This window comes from Pongo abelii, chromosome 19 (assembly GCF_028885655.2).
Source record: "Pongo abelii isolate AG06213 chromosome 19, NHGRI_mPonAbe1-v2.0_pri, whole genome shotgun sequence".
Taxonomy (NCBI): domain Eukaryota; kingdom Metazoa; phylum Chordata; class Mammalia; order Primates; family Hominidae; genus Pongo; species Pongo abelii.
In genome coordinates, this window is record NC_072004.2 from 56,204,486 (window position 1) to 56,226,663 (window position 22,178).

A 22,178-nucleotide genomic window follows, 5' to 3' on the forward strand; every position below is an offset into this window, starting at 1 on the left:
AAACTGCTAACCTGGAATCCAACCAGAAAACACATTACTCAAAACCACTTACCTTAAGAAAATTCTTGACTCGCTCAGGATCGTAGCAGTTGCTTTCTCTACAGATTCTTTCTACTTCTTTGATTTGCCCAGTCTTGCAAGCTGCCTGAATATATTTAAAGTGCACATCTGGGTCCTGGCTAAAGTTAACAATGGATCCCAGAAAATAAAAGAGACCTTAAAGAAACAAGTAATTACAATTAAACATAGGCACACCTTTGAGAATGACTGAAAAACATTTATGTAATTAAAAAACTGTTGAATACTCCCAAATATAAGTTGGTTGCTTAAAAAGCTCGATAAAAATACTAATTATTCCATTAATCAGATCAGTAAAATGGATTTGCACTTTAATCCTAAAGAATAGACAATTCAACCCAATGTTTCCTTTTTTTCTTTTTTATTGAGGCAGGTCTCTGTCACCCAGGCTGGAGTGCAGTGGCACGATCATAGCTCACTGCAGCCTCAAACTCCTGGGCTCAAGCAATCCTCCCACCTCAACCTCCTAGTAGCTAGAACTACAGATGCATGCCACCATGCCAGGCTAATTTTTAAGAAAATTTTTGTAGAGATGGTGTCTTGTTATGCTACCCAGGCTGGTCTTCAATTTGTGGCCTCAAGTACTTGGCCTCCCAAAGCACTGGGATTATTAAACGCATACACCACTGTGCCCCTATATGGGAAATTTTAAATGAAGACCCCAATACCTAGTGTTTTTCAATATGCAATTTATAGGAAAAATACAAATAATTTGGGAAGAATTTAGTGCAGTATTGTCCAGAAGAACTTTCTGCAATGATGAAAATCTTATCTTTGCCCTCCAATATAATAGCCACTAAACACATGTGGCTATTAAGCACTTGAAATGTGGCTAGAGTGACTGAATAACTAAATATTAAATTTTATTTCATTTTAATAACTTTCAATGTAAATAGCTATTATATGTGGCTAGTGACTGTACTAAACAGTGTAAATTTAGTGCAGAGTTAACATTTTGAAACTGGGAAAATTAAGAAAACTAGTAGACTCTCTTACCCCTTCTCAATAGAGCACTACTAGTACAGAGAGGAGAGAAAGGCAATTGGAGACCAGAACTTAGACACCCAACAGTGATTACGTTAGTACCCTGTAGAGCAGTGGTTCTCAACTGAGGTGATTTTCCTCACAGGTGACATTGGCAATGTCTGAAGACATTTTTGGTTGTCACAACTGGTGGAGCTGACACTACTGGAATCTAGTGGGTAGAAATCAGGAATGCTGCTGAATATTCTACATGTACAGGAACACCCCTCTACAATGGTTATCCAGCCCTAAATGTCTATAGTACTAAGGTTAAGAAATCCTGCTAAATAGCAACAAATCACAAAATGCCCTTAGCGAGAATCACCTGCTATTTTAAGAGTCAGATATATAAGCATAAAATTTTATTATACCTGATCATCCCTTATCCAAAATACTTGAGACCAGACGTGTTTCAGATTTTGAACTTTGGAATATTCGCATTATAATTACCTGATCAGCATCCCTAATCTGAAAATCCAATTTCTGAAATGCTCCAACAAGCATTTCCTTTGAGCGTTATGTTGGTGCTCAAAAAGCTTTGGACTTTGGTGCATTTTGGATTTTCAGATTAGGGACACTCAACCTCTATTTTCATTTTATACAATTTCAACACCACTACATATTTTTCTCTTAAAATTCTACCTTTAATTCATCTACAAAATATCCAAACAGATGGTCTTGTTCACTGCATATCCTTAGAATCCAACATAAAAGGGCCTTGACATTTATTGAATAAAACTTAAAAAATTAAAATGTCCCATAGGACCAAATTTTTAGAAAATCAAAATTTCCAATAGCCTGATCATAAGCATACCTCTTCTTGGCTACCTTAAATACTTTTTTAAAAAATTCAAAAACTCCTAATTACCTTCAAAACTCTTGAAAGATTCAAAAAGTTCAATCAGAGACTGAGTTGACAGTTGTTCATGATATTTAGAAGCCACCTGAACACAAATCTGCAGATTCTGACGAATGTTGGCAGACAGCATGGCTCTGAGACATTCTAGGGAGTCTTCTACTGATAAGGAACCAAAGTAGTTGACTAACCACTACAAGACAAAATAAATGAATGAATAAATGAAACAATGTTGAACCTCATGGTGGTATGAAATTATTAATATTTAGTACCACAAACACATTCTCAGTGTACCTATTAATCACAGCTAACACCATCTATTAGGTAAGAAACTGAAATACCTCAGGGTTAAGAAGATGGGTGTGAACCACTGCACGTTTTATATCATATAAATCAGTGAAGTGTTCTAATGCACGCTGCAGTAGGCCAGCCTTTTCACACAGTTGAGCAATATGAGCCCGGTCATAATGTGTGAACATCTGATTGCCTAGAATTGCATCTGCAACCTGTAAAACCACAAACAAGGCAAGTTTATTGTCCACTCCATTTATATGAGTAATTCAATATCCATATTACAGATTAAGGTTTAATAGTGAACTGTTAAAGAAAGTACAAAAGAATATTATAATAGCTACATTTTCTTTAATAAGGAGTAGGCATCTTAGTAGTTTTGCATAACAATCTGAGACGCTCTGCACAATTACTAAAACAATGTTGGAAACATGCCTAAAAAGCATTAAAACACATACTTGAGGTGCATGCATAAGGTTCATCTCAAGTAACCGCGTCTGTAAAGGACCTTCAGATGGGCGATTATTCTTCAGAGCATCAAGCAAGAATGCAGTACACTGCTGAATTAGATTGTATTCCATAAAGACATCTACAATCTACAAAAAAAAGATTTAAAAGAAATTGTTTTAAGATACTATGGAGAGTATGTAGACAACATTATACATGAACTCTTTCTTTACCTGAGAATTTTATTTGGACAATATAAACACTTAAGAACAAATTTTTGTCCTCTAGGGATCATAGTTATTTTGAGTTCTGATAAAAACAACTACAAAATATTTCAAGATATTACATAACAGCAGAATACAACTGAACCGATAGACCTTTATTTTATTTTATTTATTTATTTTATTTTTTTGAGACAGTTTCGTTCTTATTGCCCAGGCTGGAGTACAGTGGCACGATCTCAGCTCACTGCAACCTCCACCTCCTGGGTTCAAGTGATTCTCCTGCCTCAGCTCCCGAGTAGCTGAGATTACAGGTGTCCGCCACCACACCTAGCTAATTTTTTGTTATTTTTAGTAGAGACAGGGTTTCGCTATATTGGCTAGGCTGGTCTCAAACTCCTGACCTCAGGTGATCTGCCCACCTCAGCCTCCCAAAGTGCTGGGATTACAGGCTTGAGCCACCGCGCCCAGCCTGACAGACCTTTATTTTTATGAACTTTAGAAAACCAATAGCATAAATATGAAGCACTCTGACTCACACTTACAAATGCATCTCTTCCCTCTCCCCACACCCAGTGGCAACCACTATCCTGTTTTATCATCCCCATGTATTTTTCATATTTTTAATACACATACATCTCTAAATAAGATGTTTGTCTTGCATGTATTAAAACTACATGCAGATGGTTTCATACTGTCCATTCTTTTGCAACTTGCTTTTTTTGCAAGGCATTTGAGGTTTATCCATATAGAGTGACAAAACTTTAATTTCTACAAACTAAGTTTTCCTTTTTTTTTTTTTTTTTGAGAGTCTCACTCTGTTGCCCAGGTTGGAGTCCAATGGCACGATCACAGCTCACTGCAGCCTCGACCTCCCAGGCTCAAGCTATCCCTCCACTTCAGCCACCCAAGTAGGTGGGACGACAGGCATGTGCCACCACACCCAGCTGATTTTTAAATTTTTTGTAGTTACAGGGTCTCACAATGTTGCCCAGACTGGTCTTGAATTCTTGGCCTCAAGCAATACTCCCACCTTGGACTCCCAAGTGAACCACCATGGCTGGCCCCCACACTCCATTTCAATCAGCTTCTACAAAATATATTTTAATCACATTACCTGTGTGATGTCAGCAAGAGGCTCTTCATCTTGAACTAACATTTGGGCAAACTGCTGTCCCTGATCTGGACTGATTCGCATTACATTTCTCAGCAGAAATATCCAATCTGGAGTGTATCCAACCTATAAACAAACAAAGACTTAAACGCTGCTCCTGTTTCAATTTTATAGCATTTAAAGACTTTTTCTACTATAAAATCTCACTAATATAGAACTACTGGTGAAAGCACAAATTCACTTTCAATTTAAGGTGCCCAGTTAGACCTTGGTGATGACATATTTGAACAAACATCTGTCAATTTTTATAACTGACTTATCCATTTTCTTTTTTTTTTTTTTTTTTTTTTTTTGAGACAGGGTCTTGCTTTGTCATCCAAGCTGGAGTGCAGAGGTGCAATCTTGATTCACTGAAACCTCTGCCCCCTGGGCTCAAGTGATCCTCCTACCTTGGCCTCCTGAGTAGCTAAGACCACAGACACACCACTACGCCTGGCTACTTTTTTGTATTTTTAGTAAAGACAAGGTTTCACCATGTTGCCCAGGCTGGTCTCAAACTCCTGAGCTCAAGTGATCTGCCCGCCTTGGCCTCCCAAAGTACTGGGATTACAGGCGCAAGCCACCACGTCTGGCCTGGCTTATCCATTTTCAATAAATGAATATTTCAAAAGTTTGTTCTAACATGCTAAACGCGCCTGCTATCTGAAATTCTGATAAGCCATGCAAAAGTAATTTTCTCAATTTAACAAGTATGAATCTGATATGAGGGGTAAGAGAATTTTTATACATTTCAAAGTAAATCAAAATGAAAGGAAATTCACTATTAAAGTAATCAAGAGTTAATACAGGCTAATTTCTCTGTCAATGCTTCAATGAATTCATGCTGAGAATTTGTTTCATTGAACTCACTTTTTTAGCATATAAAACAATCTTCTGGACTTGACCTGTTTCTGCAAAGCACTGAATGACTTTATTTGGGACGTTAGCCCTTAGGTACACACTAAGTGCCAATGTAGGGTCCACAGATTTCACAAGATCACCCAGTTCTTCAGAACATTCCAGCTGTCCAAAGGAAAAAGAGATTTAGTGATCCACGAGCAGTTGACACTATGTCCACTATAAGTAATAACTAGTATGAAAGGTACTTAGTTTCACAGAATATATTATAAATATGCAGGGCTTGTGGTTGGTAGACTCTTAATCTTGTGTTCACAGCAATGTCTCAGTAGAATTCTCCACAAATCCTGTTTAAAGATAAAAAGCTCACCAAGACTGCAATCTTATAGATACTATCGACTACCTTGTTAAGGATTTAAGTACTTCAAAGCAGAATCTTGTACCTCTTGTACTTCTAACTACTAAGAATATTCAGATATCAGACTCACATCACATGGCCCCAATTTTTCAAAAACAAAAAGCAACTTTTAATGTAATGTTATCAACTGAAAATTTGATAATGAAGGAGCCAGATGAGGTTTACCATAAGGACAGTTATTAAACTCACAGTGTAACCTATATATGTCTGAAGGATCTAAGCACCACTATCTTCTTGACTTGGATTTAAGCTTATAGGGCAGGAAGGACACTCAAGAATTTTTAGGTAGTAGACAGGCAGATACCGTCTTCTGTGTTATTCAGTCTGCCTTACTCATTCAGCTGGCCAATCTGGAAATTCATTTCCTAAGAGTTCTGGTTTACATAGTAAAGTTGATTTTCTACTTTGGAGACTAGCTCTTATAAATGATATTTAGTGCCAAAAATAAAAAGTTGTATCAGAGTCAATAACCTTAACTGAAGATGTCTCTTTTATTAATACCACAAATGGTCCCATATGACTGTTCACAGAAAAGGGTAATGATACCTAAAAAGCTTTCACCCTGTTACGTAGGTCAACTCAGTTACCTTGGCTGTTCTCACCCTCCCTTATCTTTTTAAAAAATATTGTGTATTTATTTAATAGGGTCTCGCTGTGTTGCCTAGGCTGGTCTCAAACTCTTTGCATCAAGTGATCCTTTTGCCTTGGCCTCCCAAAGTAGTGGGATTACAGGCGTGAGCCACCAAACTCAGTCCTGCCTTATCTTAATCAATTAGGATGGACCTCAAATACTCGCTAGTGTGGCTATTCTTCATCAGGTGTGAAAGGAATTAACACTAATGGACAGCTAAAACTTGTTTGTTATCTTAGAAACAAACAATGTCCTTTGGCTGTTTCTCAGTCACTATTCCACATAAGGAATAATGTGCTCAGGAATACATACTACCATTATATGCTCTCTGTAAAGAGAAATAAGTACTGAGTGAATATAAAAGGCATGGAGAAGACCTACAGTAAAGAAAGCTAGCTAACATTTAGAAAAGGTTCATATTTAAATAAATTTCAAGAAACCAAGTTAAATATTTTTCCATGTAACACCAACTAACATTCTGTGAAATCTCTGGGAAACAGTATCTCATTGCTAATTAGACAGCCATCCTGTCTTACTAAGATCCAACTTTTTTTTTTTTTAAGACTGAGTCTTGTTCTATCGCCCAGGCTGGAGTGCAGTGACGCAATCTCAGCTCACTGCAACCTCCACCTCCCGGGTTCAAGCAATTCTCCTGCCTCAGCCTCCCAAGTAGCTGGGATTACAGGCACCTGCCACCACATCCAGCTAATTTTTCTATTTTTAGTAGAGACGGGGTTTCTCCATGTTGGTCAGGCTGGTCTCAAACTCCCGACCTCAAGTGATCCACCCACCTTGGCCTCCCAAAGTGCTGGGATTACAGGCCTGAGCCACCATGCCCGGCGAAAAAATATATATATTTTCAAAAGGAAATAAGTGAATCCATCTTATGCAGTGTGTGTTTTTGTTCTGTTTCTACCAGCAGTAATGGAGACACTGTGGTGCAGCCTAAATGATTTTAACTTGCTAATATCATATTTAATGCAACCAAAGCAAGATTATGTCAACATAATTTAATGTACCTTATCTTCTTTTAACCATTTCTCCAAAAGCTGTTTTCGCCCTTGCTGAAGTACAGGCCTACAAAGCTCTAAGGATTCATATTTGTTGAGCTGTCCCTGGTCCAAAAGGATACCAAAGTACTGAAGTAGAGGAGAAGTTTGACCTGGCTGGGCTGGGACACTCTGGAACCGACGGATAGTGTCTGGAGTACGAAGAATTCCCTTTAAGAAGGAGAAAGTTAAACACTCTTCAAAAGTGATCCAAACATCACACTAAACACCCTGTAGAATCTCTTAGGTCAATCTTAAAGGAATGAATCCATCTATTAACATCAGGTTAGAAGTTTCAAATCTTCACCATCTGGAGTAAATATTTAGTCACTGTCTTTCATACCCCTGGTTCAATGTTATAAGATTATCCAGAATCAAAAATAGATCAACTTAAATTACAATGTCTGTGTGTAAGAGAATAGTTATAATCATAAAATAGTTATAGCTAAGTATTATCCCAAGTTCATATTAAATTAAGTACAAGTTTCATAATGAATATTGGTCAGGAATGTAAGGTGTTAATTCAGTCCACCATAAACTAACATCAAAAGTGATAAGAATAAATTCAGCCTAATTTTGACAGCTCTACCCACCATAAAATTGGACAGTATGTATTTCATGTCCAAGTTATGGAAATAAAATCAGTAACTATCATTTATGAGGTCAAACAGTATTACACCTAAATAACTAAACATTATTACATCTATGTAAATCAAAAGCTTGCTAGACCTACATATCCTTCTAACAATCTGGGTCTTAAAAAACTAATCAAATCCAGAGAAAATTAACCAAATCTAGAGGCATTAACAAGGAATTCTACTAAAGGAAAATGTAACCCAAATGTAATCTAAAAACAGTTTATCTGTAGGAAGCTGGTTCCTTTTCTAGCAATGTAAGAAACAGAATACTAACAATGGATTAATGTCATGACAACTTCATTTTCATAACTCTTTACCTTTGGTGCATTAGCAGCCACCTTTGCTGCCTCCGAGTAATTTCCCTGGGCAAAAAGAGCATTAAATTTCCGGGCAAAGAGTTCTTCAGCACCGGCTAAGTTATTACGTACAGCCATTCTCAGAGCCAAATCAGGATTTTGTAGAACATTGGTAATGTAAGGAATTATGTTTTCTTCTTCCACACACACTGACAGAACCTGCAATTTAAAGAATAAAATATAGCTGCAATGTGTTCATTTGGATACAAATGATACTAAATCTGTTTAGAACAGGTTAATACTGAGTCACAAAGGTAATGAAATTGTGACAGCTGTTTTCTTGCTGCCATTAAAATATAATAAAAGAAAGGAAGGAAGACAAGGAGAAAAAAAGTTAAGGAGATTTGAAAACAAATGTCATAGGGTGTTAGGCCATTATGTGGTTCCTAAAATATGGCTATTCTATAATCTAAATAACTTCTTACTTCATTGTCCAAACTAACTGCTTGGATACCATCTATTCATTCTTAACACAGTCAGTATCAAAAATTAACATTCCCACTTAATTGAGCTCTGAAAGACAACTCCACATAATTTAAAACTTCTTGAGGACTTCAATCTTGATAACCTACAGAAAATGACACTGAAGAAGCTATGATATCTAAATGACATTTAGGGTTCACTTGCAAGTTGTTTAAGGTATACTTCTTTTAATTTTAGGATTTTTCTTTACAAGAATTTTTCAGTAATTTTCGTTAATTACATTTTCATTTCTAGAGAGCAGATTACATACTCAATGAAGGGAGGGACCACTGAATCCTCAAGCAGCTAACATAATACAAGGAACATGGTAGGTGCTTCAAAAAATAGGCCGGGCGCAGTGGCTCACGCCTGTAATCCCAGCACTTTGGGAGGCCGAGGCAGGTGGATCATGAGATCAGGAGTTCAAGACCAGCCTGACCAACATGGTGAAACCCCACCTCTACTAAAAAATAAATAAATAAAAAATTAGCCGGGCATGGTGGCACGCGCCTGTAGTCACTAGGGAGGCTGAAGCAGGAGAATCGATTGAACCCAGGAGGTGGAGGTTTCAGTAAGCCAAGATGGCACGACTGCACTCCAGCCTGGGCAACAGAGGGAGACTTTGTCTCAAAAAAAAATAAAAATAAAAAAATAATAATATCAGTAAAGGCCAATTTCTAATTGCTTGTTTGGAAAAGTTACCTACCCTCAAACCTCTCAATGCCACAGAATACTTTCTGGCTTGCCCCAAAAGCTGAACTACTGTCAACTGCCATAGAGAAAGGGAGTCCTTCTCTACCCATCCATCCCTTTCCCCAGTGCAGAACTAGTCATATGCCCTAGCTTATAAACTACTCATATTACCCCAACAGCACTTCTCAACCTAATATAATTGTATAATTTTTTCTCAGTTACTGTTCACATGAGGAAAGGGGGCTTGTCTTTGTTTAATTGTATTACTAGCAATATGCAATTAGTGTAGCATAAAACATATTTAATTTGTTGAATAAATGAACATAGGAAATTTCTGTACCCAAATCAGTAAGAATTGAAAAATACTTGAGAACTCAGTGAACCAAATAGATAGATAGGTAACAGTCTGCCCTGCCTATTCTACTACTCCTTTCAGGGAAAATGAAGAAATTTCAACCTCCAAGATTTTACTTCTATAGGTCCAACCTCCATCCTCAAGGCTTATTTAAAGGAAGTAATAATTACTTTCTTTATAGTTATTTGCATTCCTGAGCCCCAACCTTAACTCAAATCTTACCTCCTATAAAGAATGAGAAAGATAAACAGAAAATCCAGTTCCAATTACATTTTCTGAAGCTTCCTATTGATTGCTGCCTTAAGTTGCCCCAAATACTGAATCCACAGTTTTATCCTTATCATACTTAAAGACTGTTCTAGCAGATTTCTAGCAACCAGTACTTAGTAAGATCTGCTACAGGAAACAGAAAAGGTTCCAGTGTCTTCTAAAGTACTCAGTTCTATCAAATTCAGATTTTAAGTCAGATGTTGACTATAACATCACTTTAATTGATTTTGATTTTTCAACCCATAGAAGCCACTTACTCATTCCTTTAGGGAATATGCCAAGTTAGTAGACTTTAGCAAAGAGTAGAAGAAAGCCCTAAGGTTACTGTAAATACTCATCTCTTTACTCAAAGTAGCTGGCACATAAAATTTGGGAGGAAGGGAAAGTAACAACAAGTTCCCAGAATTAGAGTTATGAACACCAAGAATGTATCATGAAATTATTTAAGGTACTTTAGGTTAAGAGTTATCTTAAAACAGCACAACAGCAGAAACAAAAAGGGGCCAGGCGTGGTGGCTCATGCCTGTAATCCTAGCACTTTGGGAGGCCAAGGCAGGAGGATCGCTTGAGCCCAGGAGTTCAAGACCAGCCTAGGCAACACAGCAAGACCCTGGCTCTCTTTTATTTTTATTTTTGAGATGGAGTCTCACTCTGTCGCCCAGGCTGGAGTGCAGTGGCACAATGTCGGCTCACAGCAACCTCTGCCTCCTGGGTTCAAGCAATTCTCCTGTCTCAGCCTCCCAAGTAGCTAGGATGACAGGCACCTGCCACCACACCCAGCTAATTTTTTTTCATATTTTTAGTAGAGACGGGGTTTCACCATATTGGTCAGGCTGGTCTCAAACTCTTGACCCCAGGTAATCCACCCACCTCAGCCTCCCAAAGTACTGGGACTACAGGCGTGAGACACTGCGCCCGGCCTGTCTTTTTTTTTTATTTTTATTTTTTTAATTAATTAAGAGTTAAAAAAAAAAAAAAGTCCCTGGCTTCACAACTTCATGATTATTATCACTAATCTAGTTCACCAAAAAAGGCCAATATATTCTTTATTTTCCTTTTTTTTTTTTTTTTTTTGAGACAGAGTCTTGCTCTGTCATCCAGGCTAGAGTGCAGTGGTGCGATCTTGGCTCATGGTAACCTCCGCCTCCCAGGTTCAAGTGATTCTCTTGCCTCAGCCTCTCGAGTAGCTAGGATTACAGGCATGCACCATCATAGCCGGCTAACTTTTTGTACTTTTAGTAGAGACGGGGTTTCACCATGTTGGCCAGGCTGGTCTTGAACTCCTGAGCTCAGGCAATCTGCCCGCGTTGGCCTCCCAAAGTGCTGGGATTACAGGTGTGAGCCACTGAGCCTAGCCTTATTCTTGATTTTTCTAAGCGAGACACTCATAACTGAATATCTGAAAGCTACTGAATTTTTAAAACTGCTTTTGTCCCAGACACTGACTGGTGCTAGAAATATAATTTACTAAAGACAATCCCTTTTTCTAATGATGAATAGTGACTGCAACAGCTTAGTGAGCAATTTTAATAAGTATGGTAAGTGTTATGAGGAGAAAGCCCTAAGTTCTAGGAGTACAGAGCAAAAGCATCTAACCAGGTCTGGAGTTAAGATGGGGCATGGGTAGGTAGGGATGCACTCCCTTTCCCTAGAGGAATTGTCTCTTCTATACATAAGATTTTTCAAAAATTAACTGAATGAAGGAGAAACAAAACCTATCTACTTCCTTTGCTTATTATCTGGGAAAAATACTAATTTAGAAGAAAATGAGTAAAAGGCAAGACCAGTAACAGTATTTTTAAAATGTTTAGCCATTTTTCAGAAAATTAACATACCTCCTGGTAAAATATTCTTATTAAAATAGGCTGTGCACCATGACTCACGCCTGTAATCCCAGCACTTTGGGAGGCTGGGGTGGGTGGATCACAAGGTCAGGAGTTTGAGACCAGCCTGGCCAACATGGTGAAAGCTTGCCTCTACTAAAAATACAGAAATTAGCCAGGTGCGGTGACTTACACCTGTAATTGCAGCTACTTGGGAGGCTGAGGCAGAAGAATTGCTTAAACCCGGGAAGTGGAGGTTGTAGTGAGCTGAGATCATGCCACTGCACTCTAACCTGGGTGACAGAGCAAGACTCCGTCTCAAGAAAAAAAAAAAAAAATTAAAATAATAAGATGACAGATAAAGAATCACTTGCTAGATGGTATGAAGAGGTTTTTCAAAAATGACAAATTTAGAACGGATATTTTTCCTACCAAACTGATTAACTTTCCAGGCATCCCACAAGAAGTACTGAAACATATCACCTTCTAACATGTAATAGTAATGCTTAATTAAGGAGCTAGGAAAAGGGATGTAGGTAGAATTCTTTTCCCTGTAGTTGATAATTGCTCTGCCTTGGAGATAACAGAAAATTCCTTAAAAAGAATAGTCTGTCAAATATGACCCTAAATTGTTTCTTTGCATGGGGAATCACTTCTTTTGACAGTAATGCATCTATACAGTCCTAGATGGCTATAAACCAGTTTCTCTGAGACAGGATTAAAGACAGACTTTGTATTCATACACATCTCTATTTTTAGGTATATATTATTTTCTTTTTTATCAGCTTACATCATGCTTTGATATATATTATTTTCTAATATCCAAAGTTACTATTTACTTTTTGGAAAAAAACTAACAGTAATGTGTTTATTTTCTATTTTATTATTTTGGGGGGTAATTTCTCAAAAGTACAGGATTGTTCCCAACTCATCAGGTTATCTTATTTTATTGCTTAAGTTTCAAGGTTTCCTTACTTGTCCCTTTCTGTTTACTCCAATTATTCCAGCTGTGGCTTCATGAGGTGCAGTAACAAAAATTGTTTCTCCACTGATTCTATTCATGTAGATGCAGGTACCAGTCTCAAGATCATAGAGGTGGATATAACCATACTTGGTTATCAAGAATACCACATCATGCTTTTCACTGATCTACAGAAAGAAAATCAACACTTTAGTAAAATAACGAATCTACAAACGGAAAATAAAAACTTTCAGTCTAATTCCATTTTAGAGATGGTAAAATTCTAGAACAAGAGGGTTATTTGAAAAATTATAAGTTAATATTTAAAGTTTCCTTCATTTTTACAGCACATTTAAATATGGATATCCCAAGCTCTTATATAACATAAGAATATGAATGAAACTGATAAGAGGAAAGACAATTTAAAACTTAGGATAGCACAGTTTACGTATTACAGGCATACCTCATTTTACTGCACTTTGCAGTGCAGATGAATCTTTACGAATGGAAGGTTTATGGCAACCCTGCATCGAGCAAGCCTATTGGCACTATTTTCCAACAGCGTGTGCTCTCTTCAGTGTCTCTGTGTCACATTTTCATTAATTCTCACAATATTTCAAACCTTTTCATTATTGTATCTGTTATGTTGATCTGTGGCCAGTCATCTTTGATGTTACTATTATAATTATTTTAGGATGCGATGAATCGCACCCACATAAGACAGCAAACTGAACTGATAAATATTGTGTGTGTTCTGACTGCTCCACCAACCAGCTGTTCTCCCGTTTCCTTCCCTTTCCTCAGGCCTATTCCCTGAGACACAACAATAACGAAATTAGGCCAATATAATAACTCTACAATTGCCTCTATGTGTTCTACCTCTCATTTTAAATCAAAAGCTAGAAGTAATTTTAAGTTTAGTGAGAAAGACATGTCCAAAGCCAAGATAGGCTGAATGGTGGGCCTTTTGACCTAGCCAAGTTGTGAATACAAAGGAAAAGTTCTTGAAGGAAATTAAAAGTGCTACTCCAGTGAACACATGAATGATAAGAAAACCTAACAGCTTTCTTGCTGATATGCAGAAAGCGCACTGGTGCAGTGGCTTACAAATGTAATCCCAGTCTCATTTTCTCACATCTAAGAAAACGACCACAGACAAAGTCAAACTCTAGGTACTTGCCATATTGAGGTAATGTTTTGCAGGCCAAAGAAAAATAAAACGATTCTACTTTTGAATTTATGTAACTATCTAAATGAGCAGTTTTTTTCTCTTTTAAAATGTTATAGGCTAGGTGCGGTGGCTCACGTCTGTAATCCTAGCACTTTAGGAGGCCGAGGCGGGTGGATTGCTTGAGCTCAGGAGTTCAAGACCACCCTGGGCAACACAGTGAAACCCTGTCTCTACTAAATACGGAAGAAATTAGCCAGGCATGGCATCGTGCACAGGTAGTCCCAGCTACTGGGGAGGCTGAGGCAGGAGAATTGCTTGACCCTGGAGGCGGAGGTTGCAGTGAGCCGAGATGGTGCCACTGCACTCCAGCCTGGGCGACGAGTGAGACTCCGTCTCTAAAAGAAAAATGTTATACAGAGCTGGGTGCAGTGGCTTATGCCTGTAATCTCAGCACTTTGGGAGGCTGAGGCAGGTGGATCACTTGAGGTCAGGAGTTCGAGACCAGCCTGACCAACATGGTGAAGCCCTGTCTCTACTAAAAATACAAAAAAATTACCCAGGTGGGGTGGTGCGCGCCTGTAATCCCAGCTACATGGGAGGCTGAGGCACAAGAATCACTTGAACCCGAGACGTGGAGGGTGCAGTGAGCCGAGATTGCGCCATTGCACTCCAGCCTGGGTGACAGAGCGAGACCGTCTCAAATAAAAATACAAATAAAAATGTTATACAATAGCCAGGTGCAGTGGTATGTGTCTGTATCCCAGCCACACAGGAGGCTGAGGCAGATGGATCACTTAAGGCCAGGAGTTTAAGACCAGCCTGGGCTTGGCATAGTGGCTCATGCCTGTGATCCCAGCACTTTGGGAGGCCAAGGTGGGCAGATCATTTGAGGTCAGGAGTTCGAGACCAGCCTGACCAACATGGTGAAACCCTGACTCTACTAAAAATACAAAAATTAGCTGGGTGTGGTGGCGGGTGCCTGTAATCCCAGCTACTCAGGAGGCTGAGGCATGAGAATCGCTTGAATCCAGGAGGCAGAGATTGCAGTGAGCTGAGATTGCACCACTGCACTCCAGTCTGGGCAATAGAGAGACTCAGTGTCAAAAAAAAAAAAAAAAAAAAAGACTAGCCAGGGCAACACAGTGAGACATTGTCTCTAAAATATTTTTTAAATAGCCAGGTGTAGTGGCATGTACCTGTAGTCCTACCTACTCTGGAGGCTGAGGCAAGAGGATCAGTTGAGCCCAGGAGTTCCAAGGCTGCAGTGAGCTATGATCACAGCACTGCATTCCAGCCTGGGCAACAGAGGGAGACCCTATCTCTTTAAAGAGGGAGAGGGAAAGGGAAAGGAAGAGGAGGAGAGGGAGAGGAGGCCGGGCGTGGTGGCTCATGCCTGTAATCCCACCACTTTGGGAGGCTGAGGCGGGCGGATCACGAGGTCAGGAGATCGAGACCATCCTGGCTAACACAGTGAAACCCCATCTCTACTAAAAATACAAAAAATTAGCCGAGGGTGGTGGTGGGTGCCTGTAGTCCCAGCTACTCGGGAGGCTGAGGCAGGAGAATGGCGTGAACCCAGGAGGCGGAGCTTGCAGTGAGCCGAGATCGTGCCACTGCACTCCAGCCTGGGTGACAGGGTGAGACTCTGTCTCAAAAAAAGAAAAAGAAAAGAAGAGAAGGAAAGAAAAGAAAAGAAAGAAAAGAAAAAAAAAAGATCGGCCCGGCGCAGTGGCTCACACCTGTAATCCCATCACTTTGGGAGTCCGAGGCGGGTGGATCACGAGGTCAGGAGATCCAGACCATCCTGGCTAACACGGTGAAACACCGTCTCTACTAAAAAATACAAAAAAATTAGCCGGGCATGGTGGTGGGCACCTATAGTCCCAGCTACTCGGGAGGCTGAGGCAGGAGAATGGCGTGAACCCAGGAGGCGGAGCTTGCAGTGAGCCGAGATCGCACCACTGCACTCCAGTCTGGGTGACAGAGAGAGACTCCGTCTCAAAAAAATAAATAAATAAATAAATAAATAAAATAAAAGATCCAACCAGCTACAACATTCTCTTAAGCCAAAGCCTAATCTAGTTTAAGGCCCTAACTCTCCTCAATTCTGTGAAGGGTCAGAGAGGTGAGAAAGCAACAGAAGAAAAATTTGAAGGTAGCATAAGTTGATTCGTGAGGTTTAAGCAAATAAACCATCTCTATAACATAAAGGTGCAAGGTGAAAAACCAAGTACTGATGTAGAAGCTGCAGCAAGTTATATGGAAGATCTAGCTAAGATCATTAAAGGTGGCTACACTAAACAGATTTTCTCTACAGAGAAGTCAACGCCTGGCTTTAATGGACAGGCTGACTCTCTTATTAGGAACTAATGACGCTGGTGACTTTAAGGTGAAGCCAATGCTCATCTGCTATTCCAAAAATCCTAGGACCTTCAAGAATTATGCTAAATCTACTTTGCCTATGCTATAGAAATGGAACAGCAAAGCCCTGATGACAGCACATCTGTTTATAGCATGGTTTACTAAATATTTTATGCCTACTGTTGAGACCTACTGCTCAGAAAAAAAGATTCCTTTCAAAATGTTACTGCTCATCCACAATGCACATAGTCACCCAAGACCTCTAATGGAGATATACAAGGAGATTAATATTGCTTTCATGTCTGCTAAGACAGCATCCATTCTGAAGCCTATGGATCAAAGAAGTAATTTTGACTTACAAGTCTTCTTATTTAAGAAATATATTTCATAAGACCACAGCTGCCCTGAATAGTGATTTGTCTGATGGATCTGGGCAAAGTAAATTTAAGTGAATCTGGAAAGGATTCACCACAGTAAATTTAAGTAATGGTGAATCTGGAAAGGATTCATCATTGTAGATGTCATTAAGAACATTCATGATTCATGGGAGGAAGTCAAAATATCAACATTAAAAGGAGTTTGGAAGAGGCTGATTCCAATCTTCATGGATGATTGAGGGGTTCAAGACTTGAGTGGAGCAAGTAAGTGGAGATGTGGTAGAAATAGCAAGAAAACCAGAATTAGAAATAGAGCCTAAAAATGTGACTGAATTACTGTAATCTCCTAGTAAAGGAGCTGCTTCTTAAGGATGGGCAAAGAAAAGAGGTTTCTTGAGATAAAATCTACTGCTGGTAAAGGTGCTGTGAACATTGCTGAATGACAACAAAGGATTTAGATTATTACAGAAACTTAGCTAATAAAGCAGTGGCAGGGTTTGAAAGAACTGACTCCAATTCTGAAAGATCTACTGTGGGTAAAATGCTATCAAACAGCAATGCATAGAGAAATCTTTTGTGAAAGAGTCAATTGATGCAGCAAACATCTTTGCTGTCTTATTTTAAGAAACTGCCACAGCCACCTCAACCTTCAGCAACCACCACTCTGATTATTCAGCAGCCATCGACATTGAGAAAAGACTTTCCACGAGCAAAAAGATTACAACTCACTAAAGGCTCAAATAATCATTAACATTTTTTAGCAATAAAGTATTTTTAAATTACAGTATGTATACTGTTTTTCTAGACAATGCTATTTCACACTTTACAGTAGACTATAGCATAGTGTTAAGTGTAACTTTGATCTGCACTGGGAAACCAAAGAATTCTTATGACTCACTTTGTTGTGGTATGTACTTTATTGTGGTGATCTGGAGCCAAACCTCATAATATGCCCAAGGTAGTTCTGTACATGAAAGGCCAAGGTATTATTTTACAAAGCTTCACTGATAAACTTTATAAGAGTATTCTTTTAAGCATCACTTAAATTATATCTACCATGAATAGTCTTTGGCTTAATTTCTTTTAAGAGGAGAGATTTTTAAAAAGTCATTTATTTTGTTTAAAATACCTGCATTGCAACAGGAAAATCATTTTGTGCTTCTGGAGGAAAGAAAACATCTACTGCCTTCTTTGGAAAGGGCTGGTTCCCTGTAGGTGGTGTGCCAACTTCAATAATATGTAACTGTTCAAAAGAAAATCAAAATGTATATAAACCTATACATTAGCAGTTGATCACAGAAGCTTTATTTGTAGCCCCCAAATGGAAACAACCAACATGTTCTACAGAAGATCAGTGTTAAATGGTTTTGGTTACATCCATACCATGGAATACTTGGTAATAAAAAGGAACAAACATTCATGAACATTATGGTGAGTGAAAAAAAAAGAAGCCAATCTTAAATGGTCACATACTGTATGATTCCATTTATGTAACATTACTAAAGTGACAAAATTATAGAGATGGAGAATAAATTAGTGGTTGCCAGGAGCTAGGGATGGTGTGAGAGGGGGGAGTGGGGGTGACTCTACAGTCATAAGGGAAATCACTGTGGTGATAAAATAGTTATCTACTCATGATAAAATGACACAGAATTATACAATTGTACCAAAGTCAACTTCCTGGTTTTTCTACTGTACTACAGCTGTGTAAGATGTAGCCATTGGGAGAAACTGGGTAAAGAACACTGGGGACTGTTCTGTACTGTCTTTACAGCTTCCTATAAATCTTTATTATTTTAAGATAAATACAGTTTTAAAAGTCAGCTGATACTTGGGAGGCTGAGGCAGGAGAATCGCTTGAACCCAGGAGGCAGAGGTTGCAGGGAAGTGGGATCGCACCACTGCATTCCAGCCTGGGCAACAGAGCAAGACTCCATCTCAAAAAAAAAAAAAAAAAAGTCATCTGAATATCTGAAATAATCATACCTCAAATAATCTACCTGAAATAAATGGTATAGAAGGGTAATACATTACCTACAATGGTACTTTTCTCCTAGCTTTAAATTTTAATTTAGTATTTCCAAATAGAAACCTAAGTTGTTAAATTCTTCTCTACCTATACATATACACTAAAACAGAAGGAATGTATATACCTAATTTGAGTTCTCTCTCTAATCACAAACATCCCATAAACTAAATGAGAACATTTTGGTTTAAAATATCCAATGCTGCACATAAGCCAGGCAAGAGAAAAGTAAATAATCTCAATGAAAAAGTACTATATATTTTCCTTAGTCATGCCAGAAATGAACTCAGACCAAAAAAAAAAAATTCAGTTTCCAAGACACATACCACATGAATGTTATAGGGTCTCATCATCCTTCATTAGGATGACTAGCCATACTGAAAAACTTGGTATCTTCCTTCAAAAGCCATGGCAGACAGGGTAGCGCCATGTATGAAATAATAGGCTCAATAACCTATAAACAGGTTTCCAGATACTGTTCAAAATGACATTGAAACTTTTTTCTAGTAGAACTTTTCAATAAATGTCCTGGCCTTATGTTTTAAGGATAATATCTAATTTCTAAAACTATGTGTTTTTTTCTTTTTAAATTTTATCAATTCAGATCTAAATATCAGTGCTTTCTACCCTTGTCACATTGAGGTGTTAGTAGCATTATCCTCAATTCAGGGGCTATGATGAAATTTTAAGCAGAATTGTATCTCCTTACTTACTGTTTCCTCTCTCCTGACAGGCTACAGATGATATTTTAAGCAATCTCTATTTCAATTTTTAAAAACTGCTTATTTACAAAAAGAAAGAGACACATGTCCTAACAAAAGTGAAGTTCAAATTTTTTGGTCTGCCTAGAATCTAAACCCTCTTCCTGATGGGACAACAAGAGGGAAGATACTCTTTATAAGTTTTGCTGGTGGTAGAACCAGCCTTCTGTTTTAGGAGCACCAAACACCAAATAATTATTTCCAAACCTCTTAGACGTAAGATGTGGGCATCTGATCTTGCCTATAACTAGACTTTGAACAGGGAGCTAGGAACACAAAAGTATTAGGATTTCAGAGATTCTACTCTGGTAGTGGAAATAGTAGTCAAATCGAATTTCCAAGCATCCAGAAATGCAATCATGGATCCAGAAGTATCCTCAGAGTTCTGTGGAATAGTTGTTGGCTGGGACCCTGACCACTGCTCATTTTCCATTATTTCTCCTCATTTCCCAGTCTTGGTTTTACAGCCTCCCTAGCTGTTGTAAACTATCCAATATCCTTCACTAAATAGACCATTGCTCTAATCAACCAGACCTTGTTTCTATTACCTGCAACTAAGTCTAATATACAAAGTACTACAATTTGTCCAGGCGATTCCAATGTGTAGCCATGGTTGAAAACCTCTAACTTAAGTCAATGTTATTCAACTGTAGTCTACATTACCTCTATATCAAGCCATATAAGGTATTTAAAATGCAGATTATATTGGGAGACCAAGGCGGGAAGATCACTTGGACCCAGAGGTTTGAGACCAGCCTGGGCAATATAGTGAGACCCTGTCTCTACAAAAATACAAAATTTAGCCAGGCATGGTGGCACATGCCTGCAGTCCCAGCAACTTGGGAGGCTAAGACAGAGGGATCACTTGAGCCCAGAAGGTCGAGGCTGCAGTGAGCCCATGACTGCGCCACTGCACTCCAGCCTGGGTAACAGAGTGACACCCTGTCTCAAAAAGCAACAAATAAACAAAAAAAATTATGGGCACCACCTACTAAATCAAACTCTCTAGATGTACAGCATATGAATGTGCACTTTAGCAATCAAAGTAAAGAATATAAACAATCAACAGAACGAGTTGTGAAAGAACATTATTCATTTTAGACAAGTATCACTACATGCAAAATTTGAACAAATTAAGTCACCACAAATGTGAATACTAAAATTACTTAGGAAAGGAGAAGGCTATTTTGAAATTAGATGACTAATTCATAGCAGAAAGCCAAATAATACAAGTTCTCATTAAAATAATTACCAAAGCCAAAACTTACCTTCCCTCCAGCTTGGCCCCGAACTGCAAAACAAAATAACGTTGATTCTTCTGCATTTCCTTCCATCTTAAACTGTGCAAAGCTAGCTGCATGTCCTTCAATGGGCTGAGACACTTTCCTATCTACAGAATATAGCTGCATAGCTCCCACCACACGATTTTGCTATAAAGGATCAAAGAGAATAACATTTGGAGACCCATAAATCAAAAACTCTCAGATTCATCAAGTAATGAAATAATTAGAATGCTTTGTCATCTTTAGCAGGATTTATAATTATTTGTTACTTCATCTCTCACTGTAGATTTGATACTTCTTAACTTAAAATCACCCCCAAACATTATCTTGTTAAAGCCTAACATAAATGTTTAAAATATGCCTCATATACGTCTTAAACAAAAAGGTAGAGAAGCATTCATTCTGCAGTAAATACTCCATAATAAATCCCAAATCATTCTTACAGAAACTCAATTTCTACTCAATCTCCACAGAAGAGCTAAAAATGTTTGGTAAGAGCATTCTGAAATTATATGTCAGTATAGCAAGGGAGCGAGGAAGAAGAAAGGAAGGGAGGGAGGAAGGAGAAGAGAAGGGATGGGAGGGAGGAAAAAAAAGTCTTCCAAAATAAGTGAAATTCAACAGGATTGAGTATAGAAAGACCTAATTTCAAAATCAAACTGCATTCTGGGCACAACCGTGTTCTAAACCTCTTCTTTATAAAAAACTAGTTAAAATGTTACCTGTGCAGATATACCAGTCAGAAGTAACCACTTTTGTTTTGCATCTGTACGGTAATTGATAATCTGGCACCCTGCAAGGCTAGAATGGCGATCAAACATTTTCACTGGCTGAGACTCTCCTTCCATACTCCAGTGATAAACTGCATTATCCGTAACAAGAGCAACCGTATTCAAAGAGATCCATTTCCAAAAGGTGACATCATCAGTCATAGTATGAGCCTTCATTTTACTTTTCATTTCAATGTTAAAAATCTGAAGAGTTTTCCCAGCTAAAAACAAAATCAAGAATTATAAATCATTAAAAGAGTAAAGTTTAGAATGAATACCTACCTAGACTAACTCTGTCACTTCCAAACAAAAATAGTTCTATTACAAGACGAGTTGCAGCGATACAGCAGCAACCATTAAAGAGGTAACAGCTAAGACTAAGCAAACAATCTACATCTACGTTTTAAGCAAAAACTATATTACCTCTAATAAATACACTTTAAACAGATAGTATGACTTCCGTGGAATTCTAAATCCCAACTGAAAATAAGCCTAATGAATAGTTTTCTTAACAATAATTGAAAACAAAGCTGTCACCTTCATACTTGTAATTAAGTATGTTTACTTTACACATAAACTTAGTTGCATGTACACAAGACAAAGCAACTCTGATAACAAACACATGGGGGAAAGAAAATGTACTTTTTTAAAGGCAGTCATCTCTCATCCAAATAAATCTTGTGGAAACTGCTTTTTAAAAAGAGGATCTGCTTCAATTCTATCTTGTTGCCACTAGCACATAAGAGAAGTGCCTGCTATATTTAACTGGCTTAAGATAACAAAGGGAAGGTAGAGGTGCTGGAGGAAAGGAGAGGGAGACAAAGGAAGAGGATAGTTTCAGATGTT

General features: G+C 38.3%; 1 protein-coding gene across 4 annotated transcripts in view; it reads right to left on the bottom strand.

Annotated features, from left to right (window-relative positions):
* CLTC (clathrin heavy chain) overlaps positions 1-22,178 on the bottom strand; it is a 78,024-nt gene that overhangs the window by 26,132 nt on the left and 29,714 nt on the right. For all 4 annotated transcript variants that reach the window (XM_002834122.5, XM_054537028.2, XM_054537029.2 and 1 more), the window contains exons 3-14: positions 21,285-21,553; positions 20,548-20,709; positions 17,622-17,735; positions 12,598-12,771; positions 7,981-8,178; positions 6,996-7,196; positions 4,940-5,092; positions 4,034-4,156; positions 2,707-2,844; positions 2,299-2,463; positions 1,970-2,150; positions 53-216 (exon numbers count right to left, since the gene is read on the bottom strand). In XM_002834122.5, the coding sequence (XP_002834168.1) occupies positions 53-216; positions 1,970-2,150; positions 2,299-2,463; positions 2,707-2,844; positions 4,034-4,156; positions 4,940-5,092; positions 6,996-7,196; positions 7,981-8,178; positions 12,598-12,771; positions 17,622-17,735; positions 20,548-20,709; positions 21,285-21,553 (2,042 nt within the window). The remainder of the gene's footprint in view (positions 1-52; positions 217-1,969; positions 2,151-2,298; positions 2,464-2,706; positions 2,845-4,033; positions 4,157-4,939; positions 5,093-6,995; positions 7,197-7,980; positions 8,179-12,597; positions 12,772-17,621; positions 17,736-20,547; positions 20,710-21,284; positions 21,554-22,178) is intronic.